The 18558-nt window shown below is 41.7% G+C and overlaps 1 protein-coding gene across 1 annotated transcript in view; it reads left to right on the forward strand.

Moving 5' to 3' along the window:
* The first annotated feature begins 1776 nt into the window (after nt 1-1776).
* LOC139063351 (uncharacterized) overlaps nt 1777-18558 on the forward strand; it is a 37078-nt gene continuing 20296 nt past the window's right edge. Inside the window, exon 1 of the mRNA XM_070545068.1 lies at nt 1777-3362. Coding sequence (XP_070401169.1) covers nt 1860-2873 — 1014 coding nt within the window. The 5' untranslated portion in view covers nt 1777-1859 and the 3' untranslated portion in view covers nt 2874-3362. The remainder of the gene's footprint in view (nt 3363-18558) is intronic.

An 18558-nucleotide genomic window follows, 5' to 3' on the forward strand; every position in this document is an offset into this window, starting at 1 on the left:
AAATATAAACAACAGATGAAACAGATGCTAGAAGACAAAAATACATATGAAATACTTAAAAAAGATCCAACAGAAAACATTAAGAAAAACATGAAAAAATTACTGAAGCCACTGCACGAAAAAGGCAAAATAACAGAAAAAATGTACAAACACTGGATTCCCACAGCAAACATAACACCAAGAATATATGGAACACCAAAAATACATAAACAAAACACCCCACTTAGACCAATAGTTGACAGCATAGGTACACCAACATACAACATGGCAAAAGATATCAGCAGAATCATCAGCCCGTTATTAGGAAATACAGACCAACACTGCAAAAATAGTATAGAACTGGCAAAAGAACTAAAGGAGATTACAATAGAAGACAACGACATACTCATCTCACATGACGTCACATCTCTGTTCACAAAAACACCAACCCAAAAAACCATAGACATAGTAGTTAACAGAATCAGACAAGACAAAACTTTACATAAAAGGACAAACCTCACAGCAGATGACATAGCACAACTGATAGGACTGGTAGCTAACTCCACTTACTTCACATACGACAACACAATATACAAACAACTGGAAGGCTTCGCCATGGGTAACCCGTTATCATCCACCCTGTGCGAGTTTTTTATGGAAGACCTGGAACAAAAAGCCATAGCCACCGCCCCCCCAAACTGCAAAATAAAACTATGGAAACGCTACGTAGACGACATACTGGAAATCATACCAAAAGGTCAAACAGAAACACTAACACAACACTTAAACAATATTGATGACACGGGCAACATAAAATTCACTTATGAGTTAGAAACAGAAGGCAGCATAGCATTTATGGACATGAAAATCACCAGGCAGACCGACGGGACCCAAAACATAAACACATACAGGAAACCAACACACACAGACCAATATCTATTATGGACATCAGAACACCCTACCATACACAAAATGTCAGTAATCAGAACATTATATCACCGAGCAAACATAATAACAGAAGAGAGAGACCGTAAACAAGAGGACAAACACATACAACACGCTTTAAAGACCTGCAGATACCCGACATGGGCAATAAACAAAGGAAAACAACAAACAAAAACAGAAAGCAAAGAACAACCCAAAAAAAGAACCAGAAACCCAGAAAGACAAGAACCAAAACCAGTGATAACCCTACCATACATCAGAGGCATAACGGAAAAAATAAGAGCAACAATGAAAAAACACAACATAAACACACCAACAAAGCCATACACAACAGTTAGAAACAGATTAGTACACCCAAAAGACAAAATATCAGCTGGACAAAAATGTGGAGTCATCTACGAAATCCCATGCAAAATATGCAATAAAACATACATAGGAGAAACCGGACGCCAACTCAATACACGGACAATAGAACACAGAAAGGAGTGCGAGAAAGAGGCAAATCGTAAACACACAAGAGCAGCAAAAGAAGAAGCAGAAAGTACAATAAAAAAGTCAGCCGTAACAGAACATTGCTTAAGAGAAAACCATATAATGGACTGGGACAGCACACGGATCATAACCACTGAACAACAAAAATACAAAAGATGGATCAAGGAAGCAATAGAGATAAGGAGACGTGGATGTGGGACCATGAACAGGGACGACGGAGTTTACACGCTGGACCACGCATGGGACTGCATCGTCGGAGAGGGGAGAGCGGGCAGTAGAGGGCGACAACGTCCTCTGCTGCCCGCAGATAAACGGAGAAGGAAGTGACGCGCCACCATCAGCGTCAGCCTGAAGAAGCCGGCAGCTGTCGGCGAAACCGTAGCTACAAACAGGTAAACAAAACTGTTTCTGTGTTTAAAAAAGAATGAAAGCATGGATTCTTAATGTTTGGTCGTGAAGCCAGACTGCCAGTGGACTTGTGCTTTGGGACCACAATTGACAAAGCTGAGGAAAGTCACTCACGCTATGTGTCAAAGCTTAAAGAAGATCTCCGTCAAGCTTACAAGCTAGCATCCGAGACGGCAGACAAAGTTCATCAGAAGAACAAAAAGGACTATGACCAGAGAGTTTGTTTCCAGTCTTTAGAAATAGGAGACAGAGTCCTACTGAAGAATTGGGGTCTCAAAGGGAAGCACAAGTTGCAAATAAGATGGAGTCCAACACCTTACCAAGTTGTTGGAAAAATGCCCAATCTCCCTGTCTACCAACTGAAGAAGGAGAATGGAAGTGGTCATCTAAAAACAATCCACAGAGATCACATCCTTCCCATTGGCCAACATGTGAAATTGCCAATCCTTGAAGAAGGCAATAACTGTTGTGACAGACAGAAACAAAAGGGCAAGAAACCAAAGCAGGCCACAATTGTGTCTGACCCTCAGCTGTCACAGGATTCTGATTCGTCCTCAGAGAGTGAATACTATGAGCCTCAGAGATACGGTTACTCTCAAGAAAGAGTACGAGAAGCACTAAGACAGGCTCTTAGATCCCAAGCAGTGTCACAAGAGGATTGTGCAAGTGACCAGGACAAGGTCAGTGATGAAACTGCTTCTGATGAGCGCAGTGAAAATGAGGAACTGCCACTGGAGGATGGAGACGTTAATCAGGACAGTGAGACCGAGCCCGACCAAATGATGGATATTCAGGAGGAGTCTGACCAAAATGAAGAAGATGATGAAGATTCTGCCCCAGAACCTGATCTGGATCACAGAAAAGCCCGGTCTGACAAAACTCAGAAACCAAATACACACCGTAATCTATTGGGTGACACTCCTAAACTAAGGCCTAAGAGACAGATTAAACCAGTAGTTCGTTTAACCTATGATGAGCCAGGAAAAGCTAAAGATCAGCCTATCACTATTATACATAGAGGGGTTGTTATCACTATAGGCAAAGACTAAGAGCCATAATATGATAAAAAAAGGGGGGTCATCCTACTTCCCAAGTTCTTGTAGTTCCTTGGTAGTCTGTTGAGGACACCAGACATTTAGTGGGGGGAGGGTGTAACCCGGGTTAAAATATGCATAAATAGTAAAAGATAAGTAAAGTCTAAGAATATAAATATCACAGAGTAAAATTCATTTGTTCAATTTTCTTGTATATTAAAAAGATCAAAGTTCATGTAAAATGAGTAAAAACATGTTTGCATTGTTTAAGATAAGTTATCTTTCTTTTATTGTGAATTGCTTGTGAGAACTGTAATTTCCTACGGGGATATGGTCTGTGAAGGTAACACAGCGTGGGGAAGAAGAAAAAAAGAGGGAAGAGAAAGAGAGAGCACGAGGAGAGATGGTGGTGGTGCGTGAGTTACACGGAGTATCCCGAGCAGTTAGCTTGTTTTTATGTACTAGTAATAAGTGTGTTTTGACTTTTCGGAAAGATAAGTCACAGTGTCGGTAAGCTAGTGACATAACATGTAAAGTTTCAGTGTGAGTCTGCTGGACTGTGTGTTTTGTTTACTGCGGCCGTGCACGCAGTGAGTTAAAGTGAGGCTAACACAGCCATTAGCTAACGAGGACTACTGTAGACTGCCGTTTCGCTAAAGTTGTGGAACTTAAACAAGCTGCAGAGGATCGTTACCGGACTGGATAGCGACAGACAGACCCCAGATAGTCACTCTGAGTGCCCGCGTCACTCTGAGTACCTCTGGCAACGTGGGAAGCTAAAAACAAGTAGCTTGTGGAGCACGTGGAGATCACTGACCTTCCTCATCTTTGGCTACTGCGTTCAGAGCGGAGTGCTTTTGAAGGAGCTGAAGACAACATGTTGCCTGGATTAATCTGGTGGGAATTGCACGTTTCACAAGGTACTGAGTTTATTTATTTATGTTTGCTCGTTGAGTGAAGAACTTCCGGTTTGGAGATCTTTTTGGATTTATACTGGAGCAATACAGGCCTGCAACGTAGGGTTTATCTCTGCCGGCTTTAAGTTTAGTTTGGGACTATAATTGTTTTATCACTGGTGGTTTATACTGTGTATGTGGGGATTCTGTGTACACTGGGTAAATTGCTGTGGGTGTTTTGCTTTGCCTGAATACTGAAACCTGCCATTTTATTATTTTATTGTTTTCATTGTTTGGTAAATTAAAGGAGGGTTACATTGCTCTACTTTACATGGTGTATGATATGATTTACTGCACTGTAGACACTAGTGTTCATTTTTGTGTGTAGTGCCACTGTTAAGGAATAAGCTTCATTGATCCCAGAAACAAAAGAGAAGTTAATTTAAGAATATCGTACAGGAGTACACTAGTAAAAGAACCCAAAGCCCATTTATTTAATGGTATTGAGTAAATGAGGGCTACATTTGGCCCACCCACAAATGAGTTTCTACAACAATGGTGACATATGACAGACTTCTCTGAGCTCCGCAGCCATTACACTTTTCACCTCGCGCACCCCCTAGCGGCAGCTTGCGCACCCCCAGGGGTGCGCGCACCACACTTTGGGAATCCCTGCTGTAGAAAATACATCAGTTGGATAAAAACAGCCCTCTCTATGATTTTAGAAATCAAAAGGAGTGTAGATATAGGTCTAAACTTAGATAAGACTGCTAGGTCCAATCCTGGTTTCTTTAGCAGAGGTCGTACCACCGCCTGCTTTAGGGAAATGGGGACTTCCCCAGATAACAAGCTGCTATTCACAATTTGCATTACATAGTCCCCCACTACCGGAAAAACTCCTGTCAGTAGCCTGGCCGGGAGAAAATCAGTTACCGCCCCTGTTGGCTTAAGTCTCATGACCAGATCCTCAAGCCCTGCAAAAGTTAATGATTGAAAACCTTCCAGTGCCTTTGGAACACAGAGTCATGTAGATGGGTCATGCTTAAGTGGTGGAATCAAGGCCCTTGTCCCCACTACCTTGTCCACAAAGAAATCCAAAAGATTGTTACATGACTCAATTGTGTACTCAATCGCAAGGGGCTCATTCACATTTAAAATAGAGTGCACTGTTTTAAAAAGTATCCTAGCATTCTGTGAGTTTAAGGAGATTACATTGGCAAAGTACTTTCTCCTTGCATCTTTCTGATAGCCAATCCAATGTACCATTAGTAGGTCAAGCGAGCTCTGGAGCCCATCCTTTTCCACCTTCGCTTGGCCTTCCTACACATACTTTTCAGTACTCGAGTACTCTCAGTTAGCCATGGCTCCTTTTTAGACTTAGGTTTCTTTACCCGTACTGGGGCTACCATGTGAAGTGCCATGGTGCATGCTGAGCCAAAGTGTATGACAAGCTCTTCTGTGGTCCAAGGTCTGTAGGCTTGACCCCCCCCCCCCCCCCCCCCCCCCGAGGTCCAGATAAAATACATATGAAACAACAGATCAATTAAACAAAATAGATAAATAGAAATAAAAAGATAACAGCATAAAATTGAATAAAAATCTAAATGTAATTAAAAACTTTACTATAAACTGTTCCACACAAGGTTAACCACACGAACACTTCAACCAATGTTTCCTTATACTGGACAAATAGCGACAACTGCACACAGTAGGATCAGTGATTGCAGAAATTATACTGTTGGCAGTCGGCCTTTAAAGTGAATATGAGTTTTCTTAAAAGTGCTTTAAAAGTACAAATGCCTGCTGTTACAAACATCTGACTGGCACTGCCCCCTCTGGGTATTTTAAGTATGATCCTTAAGGCATCATTGTATGCAACTTGCAGCTTATTCATGCTGCTTTGATTGTAGGATGACCACAGTTGGGCTGTGTAAAGCGGAGTACAATATGCTTTAAATAAACCCACCTTAACTGGAGGTGAACAAAAACCAAACTTACGAGCTATAGTATTAGCTTGTGCATACAGCTTACAGCACTGTCTGTGGATGTCAGCATCATCACGCATTTGATCGGTTATAAAGTGGCCAAGGTATTTCACCTTCTCACACACATTAAGATCACTATTAGACAGTTTGAACACAGGAAAGTTTAGCTTTCTATCCTGCTTGGTTCTACATATCAAGATAGCACTTTTAACAGCATTATACTGAATATCGTACTGCACACCATATTCAGAGCAGGTATTTAGGAGCTGCTGTAATCCAGCACTACTTGGACTAAAGACCACCAGATCATCAGCATACATCAGATGGTTGATCAAAGTTGTACCCATCAAACATCCTGTGTTACAGGCTCTCAGCTGCACAGACAGATTGTCAACATACAAATTAAATAAGATAGGAGACAGAATTCCACCCTGCCTAACACCATTACTAATGCCAAATGGTGCAGAGATGCTGGCACCCCATTTAACCTGTATCATCTGATGAGCACACCAGTAAGACAGGATTCTCACAATAAACCCAGGGACCCCCCGTAGCTTTAACTTAATAAAAAGTTTTCTGTGGTTTACACGATCAAAAGCCTTAGAGGCATCAATAAAACACATAAGGACAGAAGAATTTCTATTTCTGTACCAGTTGACCTTTCATTAAGTGCGTTGTAGAGAAATAGAGTGATGTAACTATCTAGAGTTGTATTTTAATATACTGTAAGTAGATCACTTGTTATAATCAGAAGATGGGCTGTTTTTATCATCAGGGAGTTTAATTAAACACTCTGTATTGACTTTGAGACAAGAAAAGAGAGAGAGTTGGGATCGTTTAAGAATCTTTAATTTCTTAATTATAAATTCTTAACAATCTACCAGGACTAACTCTGTGTTGTTTGGAAATGAATGTGATGTTCGATGTGTGTGTGTGTGTGTGTGGTTGGTTCAGACTCCTTAGGCTGACGTCATTGAATCTGGTAGTCTGATTGTTACGACTAGATATCACGAGGCTTATAAAGTGATGACATGAGCTGCTATTTTGCCGTGTACGTACCCAGTGGGGGCCTCCCAGGTAGATCAGGAAATGCCAGGTCTGAAGACCTCGGATGTGCGCTGGAGCTGGTCGAAACAGCGATCGCAGTGTTTCAAAGCCTGTCTGAAGGGTCGACCCAGGTAACAATCGGCAGCGTCAGCAGGTGCTCTTATTTTGAAAGGATGTCGTCTGGTTGTTAAACGACGAAAATCTCCAACTTCACAGTTCTTAGTTTAAAGAAGAAAACACATCTGGCCAGGCTGTGCTTCTCTTTGGGATGACGGTGAATAGAACTGAAGTCAAAATGGAACTGAGCTTAAAATGGCGTTGCCTTGTTTTATATCTGAATTGTTGATAAGTTTTAGTAAAGCGGATTGGACACTTTAAGTCAACAAGCCAGATTCTCTTGCGGCAGCCGAAAGCTCTGATTGGTTGGAACAATGTGTCATGCGTTTCTATGGAGATGAGGGTCAGTCTGTCTGTGCAGTAGTCCTGTTTTCATTAAACACATAAATCATGACATCTTTATTCCACAGATTATTCACTTGATTATTATTGATCAACATCTGGTTCGACTAGCTTTAATCACAAATTAAGTACTTTGATTATTGAAAAGCGTTCTTCTTCTCCTTCTGGCTCTTCTCCTGGAATGTAAACAGTCTGAGGAACACCCGACCTTGGCGTTTTCTACACGGGTGTTACTGTGTACAGGGGCAGCTGTGTGGAGCTGAAAATAATGAACTTCATAACGTTACAGCGTATATACACATGTCAGTACCATGTTTTGGCTTAAAGCCAAACTGATTATCCAAGGAACTGAGGTACACAGTGACTCTATCAAATATAAGTTTTTCAAGAACTTTAGACAAAACACTGGCTAGTGCAATCGGCCTATATCTATCCATGCTGGTCACCTTCCCAGATTTGTTCTTAATGACTGGAACAAGCAGAATTGCCATCATTGAGTCTGGTAGTATGCCATGAATCATAAACCCTGTAAAACATAGAGCTAAAAGGGGAGCTGGTCTTTGGCTAGCATATTTCAAATGCTCTGCACTAATGTGATCCAGACCACAAGCCTTATTATCAACTAGTTTGTGAATAGCATCATTCACCTCATGTGTCGTTAAACATATAGATTCATCAGTAATTGCAGAGCCATCCTCATGCTGATCACTTTTTAAACAATTAAAATAATGATGTCTCCATAGTGCTGCAATATTATCTTCCCCAGAAACACCTTCAACAGTACCTGGTAGAGATGATTTGCAATTATTAACTGTTTTCACATCTTTCCAAAAACCTTTGACATCATTACTCATAAATTTCCTGGCCATAGAATCTGCCCTCATGATCTGCTCATTTTTTGATATAAAACGAACAGCATACTTATATCTGGCATTTGCACGTTTTTTTTGTTCAAATTCCACACCCTGCCTAGGTCTCCCAACCATATCCCAACATTTAAAAGCTACCCGTGCTTCATCCTGATACATGGCAACATGTTCTTTCCAGCCAGGCCTGATATGAGGTTTCTGCTTATTCTTACCTTTGACATGAAAGGGTCTACCACTTTCATACAAAGCATCCACTATATCCTCATACATAGAGCATAGATCACTTTTGTGTTTGAGAATCTTACAGTTGACATCTTCACACAGGATAGCCTCTTTAGCCACAGAGATATTGTTCAGGTATTGATCTGTATTATAACTATAAGCCGATATGTCTTTGTCACTTAATGCTGCCCATTCTAATTTTATATTATCATCATTATTATAGACATAATTAACTCCCATTGTATCAGGCAGTTGTTCCACATTTATAGCGAAAGCAAAAGGTCTATGGTCTGACACAGTTACCCCATATTTTATAGTCATGCTATCCAAAGCTGCATGACCGTCAGCTGTACTAATACAATGATCCAGCCATGATGTAGTATGCCAACTCTCACTAATATATGTGTAACTGTCTTTTGGCAACAACACTTTGCTAGCTAGAACAAGATCATTGTCTTCACACAACTGTGTTAAATGTTTAGCAAACTGAGATTTTTTATCTGAAAGATCAGCATTAAAGTCGCCCACAACATATATACTGTAAGTACTGTGACTTTGAATAAATGCATTAATAAAAGCCAACCTACTAATATATTCCCCTTCTGTCACGGTCTGAGGTATTTCCCTGCTGTCACTCCCTGTCTTTTGAGTTTCCCTCTGCAGGTGGGCGTGTCTGGAGGTGACCAAGCTGCAGCAGATCTGCTCATCAGCTGGCCAGGGGTATTTAGCAGCTGGGAGACTCCTACACTTCGCTGGATGATTACTCTACCTGGGTACCTTCTATCAGCCACTTGAGAAACTAATTCGAGCTCTGTAACCTCTTGAGAACTAGATTTGTTTTGTTTTTGGATTTTTGAGATTTGATGTGCTTTTGGATTTTGGATTTTGCCTTTTTGACCTCCTGCTCTTGTTCCCAGACAAACCTACACACTCATCTCTGACTGGCAGAACTCTGGAGCCCACACCATCTGGATCTCCAACTCCGCTCGTCTCTCAGCCTCTCCCCTGGCCAGAACCACCTCCAGCTGCCCACCTAACCTTCCTGGACCTCCCCAAGCTCAGCTCCCTCCACGTCTCATTTCTGGATCTCAGTCCCTGCTACCCAGACCGGACCACTCCTCCCTCAAACCAGTTCCCACCTCTCCAGACCGTAAGTCCTCCGCACAAGTCTGATTCCCTGTTCCTTTCGCAAATTGGATCTAACTCCGATCTGTCCACAGTTTTCCCGCACCAGCTTCCTCGTGCAAGAACTCAGCTACGTTTACGCTGCTTCCTTGGTTTCCCTTCAATAAATTCTTATTTAAAACATTTTACACCGTCTCAGATCTGATTCTGTATGTCGTGGGTTAGATTTCTTCACCACAACATGACACCTTCATTTCCAACAGTTTCGTATGGAGTATAAATATTAAGGATAACAAAACTAATGTTGTTCTGGATATATTGTATGCCAATACACCAATCTACATCCAGTCTAAGGCTTAATTACAGCATCAATTCTTTTGTTCCAAAGCACAGCCACTCCTCCTGATATTCTACCCCTGACTATAGCTGTGCTGAGATCAGTAGTTGATTCCCCCACTCCGAAAAATTTAGAGTTAAGGCAGTTAAGTTTGTCCAGGTCTTGTTTAGGTAAAAAAGTCTCTTGCAAACACAATATTTCACATTCTTCAAGCAAGCTGTCCACAACAATACATCGAGCTCTATCCCCTGCATCCTGGCCCAGACGCAGGCACGACAATTATAAGACAGCACCCGAAGAGACATGCTTATGCTGAGGTGCTTGGACCAGGGGGAACATCCCCTGCTTGAGACACATTAGTAGAGTGGAGAGAGCGGGGGTTCCATGGTTCATAATACCGTCTGACCAGAGCCCCTTCAGGCCAAAGCTCAGGGTTATACATTTCACCAATGTCATCACACTCAGCCGTAACCTTAAAGGAGCCAAATCTGCTCCGTACATTAACAATTTTCAGACAGGTGACGTCTCTGTTAAGTTTCTCTTTAAGATACAATGAGAGCGTTTCTGCATCAACTTCTGGGGCAAATTTAGTGACGAACACAGTCACTACTTTTGTCTTTACAGTTTTTATAGTACTCACAGTTCCAGTGCCAATAATAGATCCGGCTCCAGTCCTCTTGTTATGTCTAGTCGCGGAAGGAACATGCATCCCTGCAGCAACCTTCTCCGGCTTCTGACGAGGCCTGCCCCTCTTCACGACTGTACTCCACTGTGGGGAGCGTGTGAGAGGCTCCGGTTCCACCATATTCATTGTAAACACAGTGTTCTTCATGTTAGAACCAGAGGCCGCTAACAGAGTCCGATCTTCACCACTCCGTGAAGTCACAGAGGCACATGCTTCCACAGGGCCCATCCCGATCCTCTGGTCAGCCAAAACGCCAACTCCCTGCCTCTCGGTCAGGCCGCCATTACTCTCCAGCCGCTCCTCAGAGTTATTACTCGGATGCAGAAAAGGACCCGTCCTTGGTTCCTGCTCTTTTAGAATAGCAGAACCAGCCAGGTCGCATGACTGATGCTCCAGTGCGGCCACTCGTTGGTTAATTTCTCCAGCTTCAGCCCGAACTTGCTCACAGACATCTGCCTGAAGTTTGGCTACGTGTTTCAAAGCACTAACCTCCGTACACAATTGCTCCATCCGCCGCAGCAAACAGCATACATTCAGGCTGGAGAATGTAACAGGTGGTAAATCCTCCAAGTGATGGGATACAAATCTAGGGATATTTTCCCCACACTCATTCAGCACTTTAAGGCAGAGCTTGATATTATTGGTGTCTTTGTGCTGCCCTTTACAGCCGACGCACCGCTGTGAAGTACTCGGGCAGAGCTCAAACAAAACTTTTTTTGAAGCTTCAATCTCCTCAGATTCAAATGTGTTTGTGGCCAACAACACAATTTCATCCTGGCTCAAGGTTTTAATTTTAACAGCAAGGAAATTAAGAAGTTCATCCTCCACAATCACCTTGCCATCTGTCGTCCTATACACCTCTGGTTTTAGTCGAGATAGTTTAGGAACTGGACCAGGAAACAGAGCTGATGCCACGCTGCCTGCTATGTCCGCCATCGCCATTCATTCTATAGAGTCTTTTAACACCCGACAGCGCTTCATCAGAGCATATTGTTTCACATGTTGGTGGTTCCAGGCCACATCAAACAATACGGCCTGCCATCTGAAAAATAGGCCTCTTGGACCTGCAGGTTGGAGACTACTACACCCAGTGACAGAAGAAGAAGAAGAAGAAGAAGAAGAAGAAAGTATCATTTCTATAGTGCCTCTCAAGATAAAAATCACAAGGCGCTTCACAAAAACAAAAAAATGTTAAAATATAAAAAAGCATTAAGAAAATGTTTAAAAATATATTTAAAATGAGCAAAAATAGACAATTGTGATTAAAAAAATGTTAAGAAAGAGAGAGAGTGAATAGGAAAGAGGGAAATCAGTGGATCCTGAGGAAGGTGGAATAGGTGGGGAGAGCAGAATAAAGAGAGAGTGGTGAAGAAGGTCATACAAATGCCAGCTTGAACAAGTGAGTCTTCAGCTGCTTTTTGAAGGAGTTCACTGAGTCCACTGATATCAGGCTCAGGGGGAGAGAGTTCCAGAGTCTGGGGGTCACAGCAGCAAATGATCTGTCACCTTTGGTCTTTAGCCTGGTGCTGCACAACCAGTGCACAACATTGCACCAAATCTAAAATATGACCACTAACTTGTGTGGGTTGAGCCACCAACTGCACCAAATTAAAAGAGTAAGCAAGATTTAAAAAATCGTTCACCATAGGCTTATCCGGACAACCGAATCATCCCGCCGTTGCACACCACTGACACCAACCCAGAAGCCATTAGATTCAACGGCACTGGGTCCAGCTGATGCCACGGCATCCCAGGAGCCCTATCGGAGCCGACAATTCCCCACACAGCATCCGATGTACCACGTTGAGCCGATCTCAGCTTTATCTGGCATCCGGCGAGCTTCCCCCGTCTCCAGCGGCTCCTCCATGTTGGTTAGTTTGTCACGCAGCCCAATGAACCAGAGAGTAGTGGCAATGCATTCTGCCCAAAACCTTCAGAAAACGACAAGCCTTCAGCTGCTTGGCAAAGCCCGAGCAAGGTTTCACGATTGTACACCTGGATTGAACTGCTAAATTGCAGGGAAAGAACGAATAACATGAAGCATAAGGACAACTTCAGGAGCAATAGACGAGCTGCCACACACACTGGAACCATCTTCACTTGGGAGTCCAGACTAAAAGCAAAAGGGTTTCAATGAGTTGTCTGTCTGAATTCAGATCAATACAGCCATAATAGATTTAGTAGTTGTGTAAAAAAAGCTTTAAATAATTTTTATACTGCAAATTTTTTACTTATCATTAAGGATTGTTACTATCATAGTTATTTTGCCCTTAGTTTTGTCTTATTTTGATCATCGTTGAAATATGAAATATTTAGGAGGCACAGAGGTTTATTAGTTCTATTACAACACCAGTGAAAGTGAGGCTAAAAGGCCTGTCTGAGGAGGCTCAAAGGACTTTTACTGCTCATGGTGCAGAAATTGTTGCTTTTAGATTCAGTTGCCTATAGATCAGTTTTTTTACAGTTTAATCCATAAATGTCCATCTGTCTTGCACATGCTAGATCCACTCCCCCTCCCCCTGTACACCAGGTATGCAGACCTTCATCTTCTGTACCACAGCTCTATCTCTCGTCAACATCACACATTTAACACTCCAGTTAACAGTTGTTCAGTCTTTGCTTGTGATTGGGTGGCATTCAGCACAGATTTAGAAGGAAGCTTCGTTTCTTCGTCTGTTCTTCTGTTCATTGTTGCTGTCAGATGAAATGAACTGTGATTTGAAGTCAAACTCTGTGTTTGAGTTATAAAATGTACAAAAGCCCATCTGTACCTGCCTGCTCCACTAGAGATCCCCAAGTTTTAGGAAACAGGTTAGAACTAAATGACTAAATGAATGAAAGTATAATCCATTGCTGCTGCATGTCCTCATGGACTGTTATAAAAAAGGGAAGGAGTGTCAGACACATGCTGCACATTATTTTCAGATTAACTTGAATCTCTGCAGTTGATATGCATGAGTAACACGAGCAATAGTAGCCACATATGTGGAAAACAGGCCAAGTTGGAATGACCTGTGAATTTCTAGTCTAGAGCAGAGTGCAGTGTGGGAATTTAAAACATTTTGCACATCATTTGGGGGAAAGACGTTTGTATACTAACAGCTAACATGCCCATGCCCTCTAAATCAATTCAACTTGTGCTGAACAGCAGCAGCAAGGCAATTAAAAGTTGAAATTGTTTACTTTTAGGGAGCTGAGAGTACAGAGAACACGCTTGATCACTCAGACTCTGATGTTTAAAAAAAAGGTGAAAATAATTCACAGAAATGCAAACAATTGTGAAAATGCTTTAATTACTATACATGAGTTGGTGGTTCCTGGTCGTCTCAAAATAATATTCTGTTACCTTAGAGGTTTGACTTAAGGAAATGAGAAATATGTATTGGGGTACAAATGTCAGTGCATACATTAAGTAGTTAAATATTTTATAAGGTAATCATTTATATATTTTTTTTCATTTTTTAAAGATCAGATGCTAGTTTGCCGTCTAAGATTCTGTATTGTAATTCAAAGTAATTTTACTTTCAGGTTACTATTACGAATTTTGTGTGCTGCAGCTCGTCGTATCCTGTAACCTTGTATGTTAGAGCAACTGTGCCTGTTGCATGTGAACCCTTCCTCAAGTTGAATAATTTTAATAAAAAACTAAGTAGAATTGGACGTATTCTGCATTCAGTCTCCTTTGAAAATGTTGTTTAGCTCAGTTGTATCTAGTTTTCTGTCCATATGTTGTTGAACTTTCCTGTCTATGTTTTCAGTTCTTGGTCACAGTGAGAGAAAAAGAGCCCAAAAAGCAATTTGCTATTAAAATCCAACAATGACAACAAACTAAACAGTCCCTGTGTGTGTTTTGGTTTGTTTTGATTTTTAGACCTACACCTGTTATCCCAGTGGCCCCTATACGTTCTTGTTCAACCTGAAGGCAAACTCAGTCCTACATGGAAATGTCAAAATATGCATAACACCTTTTCTGACCAACATCCAAGGTGAAAAGGTACAATAGATGAAGGCTGCACCGTTGCAAACTGTAATAACAGAGTTGGAGGATAATGTGAACTTTGGTGAACTTTGTCAAGAATGAAAACGAATGAAATTCTAAAACTCCTTGACATTTTTTCCTGAAGCTGTTTCCCCTGGTTGCTTTTTGTCTGATGTTTTGTTTCCTGAAACATTTTTGACTGACACTGTTTAGTCTGATGTTGGACATCTGAGACCTGAGGATGTCCTAAACAGTGTTGAAGAGAATACTTTGTTACTGTATTTAATTACAGATTACTGAATAACTGCTTTAAAGTGTATTTTGTAATGTTTTCCATTACTTTGCTTAATCATGGTACTGTATTCTAAATACTTGGAGTACTTCCCCCAAAATGGCAGTTTTGGCTTGCTGTATGTATATTTTATGCTTTTATGTTTTTTTCACGATGCAATGGTGGACTGCCTCGTTGACTGACATCTGTAGCGGTCCAATCAGTGTTCTATTGGTTCTTGATGAAGAATAGGGAGCCTAAGTCTCCTCCCTTTCCGGTCGGCTCATGGGTTACCGGAAGAAGGAAAAAATGAATGCAAGTCAACGGGGCCAAAAACACTATTTTCTAATCCGCTTTGCCTTACGCCCTGGATCACACATATGTTGTACTGCAATTTAAATGAAAAGTAATGATGGGTGTTTAGACCATGCCAGTCGCACTTTGGGATTTATTATCTTGTAAAAGTTCAAAATTAGCATGACTACAAACTAGAAATTGGCACGTCGCATATGTGACGTCACCACATAATCTTCTCTCCCCTAACGTAGCTGCTACTTACCAAATGACCAGATTTATGGTGGTTCTTTCCTTCTGTAGGAAGTTTGCTTAACTTATATCCTTTTTCCCTCAGTTTTCTCCGTGTCTGGTTCAATGACATAACTTTCGTGATGCACATTTGTAGTTCTGGATTTATTTTCACACAAAACCTAAAATATAATTTCCCCTGTTCGAAAATAAGTGTGTTGTTGTTATCAAAATGCTTCTTTAACCCTCCCACTGTCTTTATGGGTGACCCCGTGAGGAAAGTTGACCATTGAGCAGGATTGATGGTTTATCCCTTGAGGTCCACGTGGCAGGGGTGAGGTGGTGCTCACTCCTCACCCCTGCCACATGGATCCAAGGGATAAACCATCAACCCTGCTCAATGGTCAACTTTCCTTACGGGGTCACACCCATTAGGATGGTGGAAGGGTTAAAATTCAGGTTTGCGGGGGGCTGGTGCCTATTTCCAGCGGTCAATAGGCAATCAGGCGGGGTACACCCTGGACAGAGAGCCAGTCCATCGCAGGGCAACACAGAGACACACAGGACAAACAATCATGCACACACACACACTCACACCTAGGGACAATTTAGACAGACCAATTAACCTAACAGTAGGGCTGTAGCGAAGCCTCGACGAAGTCGACGGCTCGATTCTAAAAATTTGTCGACGTCAGATCCGGAAGTCGACGCACCGCGCCCACTTGTTGCATCCCCAGGAGTTTGTAAATAGAGGAGGAATCTGCCCGTTTTTCCTCTAGTTCGCCCTCTTCTCGGCCTTCACTAAAATCTCCGCCAAATACCGAAGACCCGGAACAACGTCCGTCCACTACTAGATTATTTTCCTGTTTTGCCCCTTCGTCTCCCGGCAACGGACAACAACTTCCGGGGTCAGATGCGCTGCTTCGTGTCTATCGCAGATGTAGAAAATCACCGGGAGCGCTTCTCCCTTCATTAAGGAGCTTCTTTCAGACATGAGGAGAGCTGTTTTGGTGGTAGCAGTCTCTCCTCCGTGCTGGTCTGTTTGCTGCTGGGTGTTTTTGGTTTATTTAAACTTGGTAACTTGAACTTAACGTTGGTAAAGCTACTGTTAGCATCTTCGCTAACAGATTCTTGCGTTGGGATAAGCTGTTACGTTTTGGTTTAGAGTTCATCTTTTTTGTGGTGTAGATCTCCCTTTTATTACATTTAGAGTGTTGTGGGTTTTCGGTTTAGTGTAAAATATCACCTGAGTTTGGTTTAACCCGTAAGACCACTCGCCTCACGCACATAAGTGACCAAAACAAAGCAGCATGGAGACACTCCATCTTCTACCACCTCTCAGGCAGCAGCCTGCACTCCCAAGTTCTACACGTCACCAGAACATAACCAACCGCAACACAATAAAAGCAGTGTTATACAAAATGGAAGGCCTGTAGTGTTTATTCTCTTACAGTAAGAATTTATCAATTTTTTTGAGGAATTTATTTGAGATTTTCTGGTTTTTGTTAATTGTGCAATAGAAAAATAATCATTAGATTAATTTTCTAAATAGTCATTAGAATAGTCGACTATTCGATAAAATAATCGTCAGAATAATCGTTTTAAAAATAATCGTTTACCCCCAGCCCTACCTAACAGTCAAGTTTTTGGACTGTGGGAGGAAGCCGGAGTACCCTGAGAGTCCCCACGCATGCACAGGGAGAACATGCAAACTCCATGCAGAAAGATCCCAGGCTGGGAAGCAAACCCAGGACCATTTTGCTGCAAGGCAACAGCTCTAACCACTGTTCCACTGCGCAGCCATGTTTAAACCTTTTAATAATTTTTTTTTCAATTGACTCAAAGTTGTTTTATGCTCACACAGCGATGCTTCAGAAAAGAGGATTTCATCCACCCCTTTTTAGCCATAGTTAGCATCTTCTTATATTGAATTCTCATCAACTGCTTTTAGCACGTGAAGGTCAAATGATCAATGATGTCATGACTTTACCTTTAATAATTTGCTTATCCTTTGTACAATCACAGATTTGTTATATTATTACTTGTTACTTGTTGAAAAAACATTTGAATTACAAAAAGTACTTTTAGGTTATGTTTGCATTTTTATTATTTTCTAACACACGCATGAATTAACACCATCAGTCACTCACCCATTCACACACTAGTGATGATGAGCTACAGTGTAGCTACAGCTGCCCTGGGTTGACCTGGTGCCACCGGTCCCCTGGACCACCACAAGCAGGAAAGGTGGGTTAAGCGTCTTGCCCAAGGACAGAACAGCAGTATTCTATAGAGGGAGCCAAAATTGAACCTGCAACCTTCCAATAACTGGACACCTCGCTCTACCTCCTGAGTCACTGCTGTCACTTTAAACTTCTATTCCCTCAGCATATTTGGTACTTTATAAAAAGGTTTAACTTTTACAAAACCAACCTTTTTGTTGTGTCTATTGCTTTTTATTTTCCTATTGCATATCCTTATTCAGGAAGGCAGCTGGGAGGGCCCAACAATCAGGGACGACTAATAAATTTACTTCCAAATGGTAAAAAGAGATCAACCAGTTTCACTTTCTCATATATCCAACCATACTCCGGTCTTTGTCACCCCATCATTATCTCAATGACACTTGTGACTCGGGTAATCTTTTTCCATATGCTGCTTTTTATTACATTAAATAAATACAAACAATGCAGCAACACAGGTAAATGTTCCAGTTTAAGATGACTTCAGTTCATTTGACTGGAATTATTGTACACCAAGTCATCTCTGTCTGAAACCCGCCGTCATGAGTCATTATGTCATTAAACAAGCACCTTTATTCATACTGCGCTGGTTACAGAGACCAATAATATCCAAATCCCATAATAAAGATTTGTAGTTGGAGCAGTTCTGATGATGACTGCATTACACAGAGATTGACTGTAGGTACGCGTTGCATGGATTTCCCACATGTTCACTGTATGAGTCAACATTAACGAACGGGTTTGCTTCTAGTCTTTGCCAACTCTTCATCATGCACCATTTTGCTACAGGATAACAAATGGCTGGTGTTTTTGCTATAGCACATTGTTGTTGTATACAGATAAGCAGACAATTGCATTCAAGAGAGGATCATAAATCAGTGCTCTTTTCAAACACGATTGTAAACCAATGTATGTCGATAAGTGAGAAAGGAGGCAAAAGGTAGGATAACAGCCCACTGCTACCACCTCTGCAGTCAAAGCTGTGGAACTATCTCTTAAGCACAAGTGATGAGTTAATGCAGAACATAAACACTGCATCCTTATGAGTTCAGTGCAA

Source organism: Nothobranchius furzeri, chromosome 15, assembly GCF_043380555.1.
Source record: "Nothobranchius furzeri strain GRZ-AD chromosome 15, NfurGRZ-RIMD1, whole genome shotgun sequence".
NCBI lineage: Eukaryota > Metazoa > Chordata > Actinopteri > Cyprinodontiformes > Nothobranchiidae > Nothobranchius > Nothobranchius furzeri.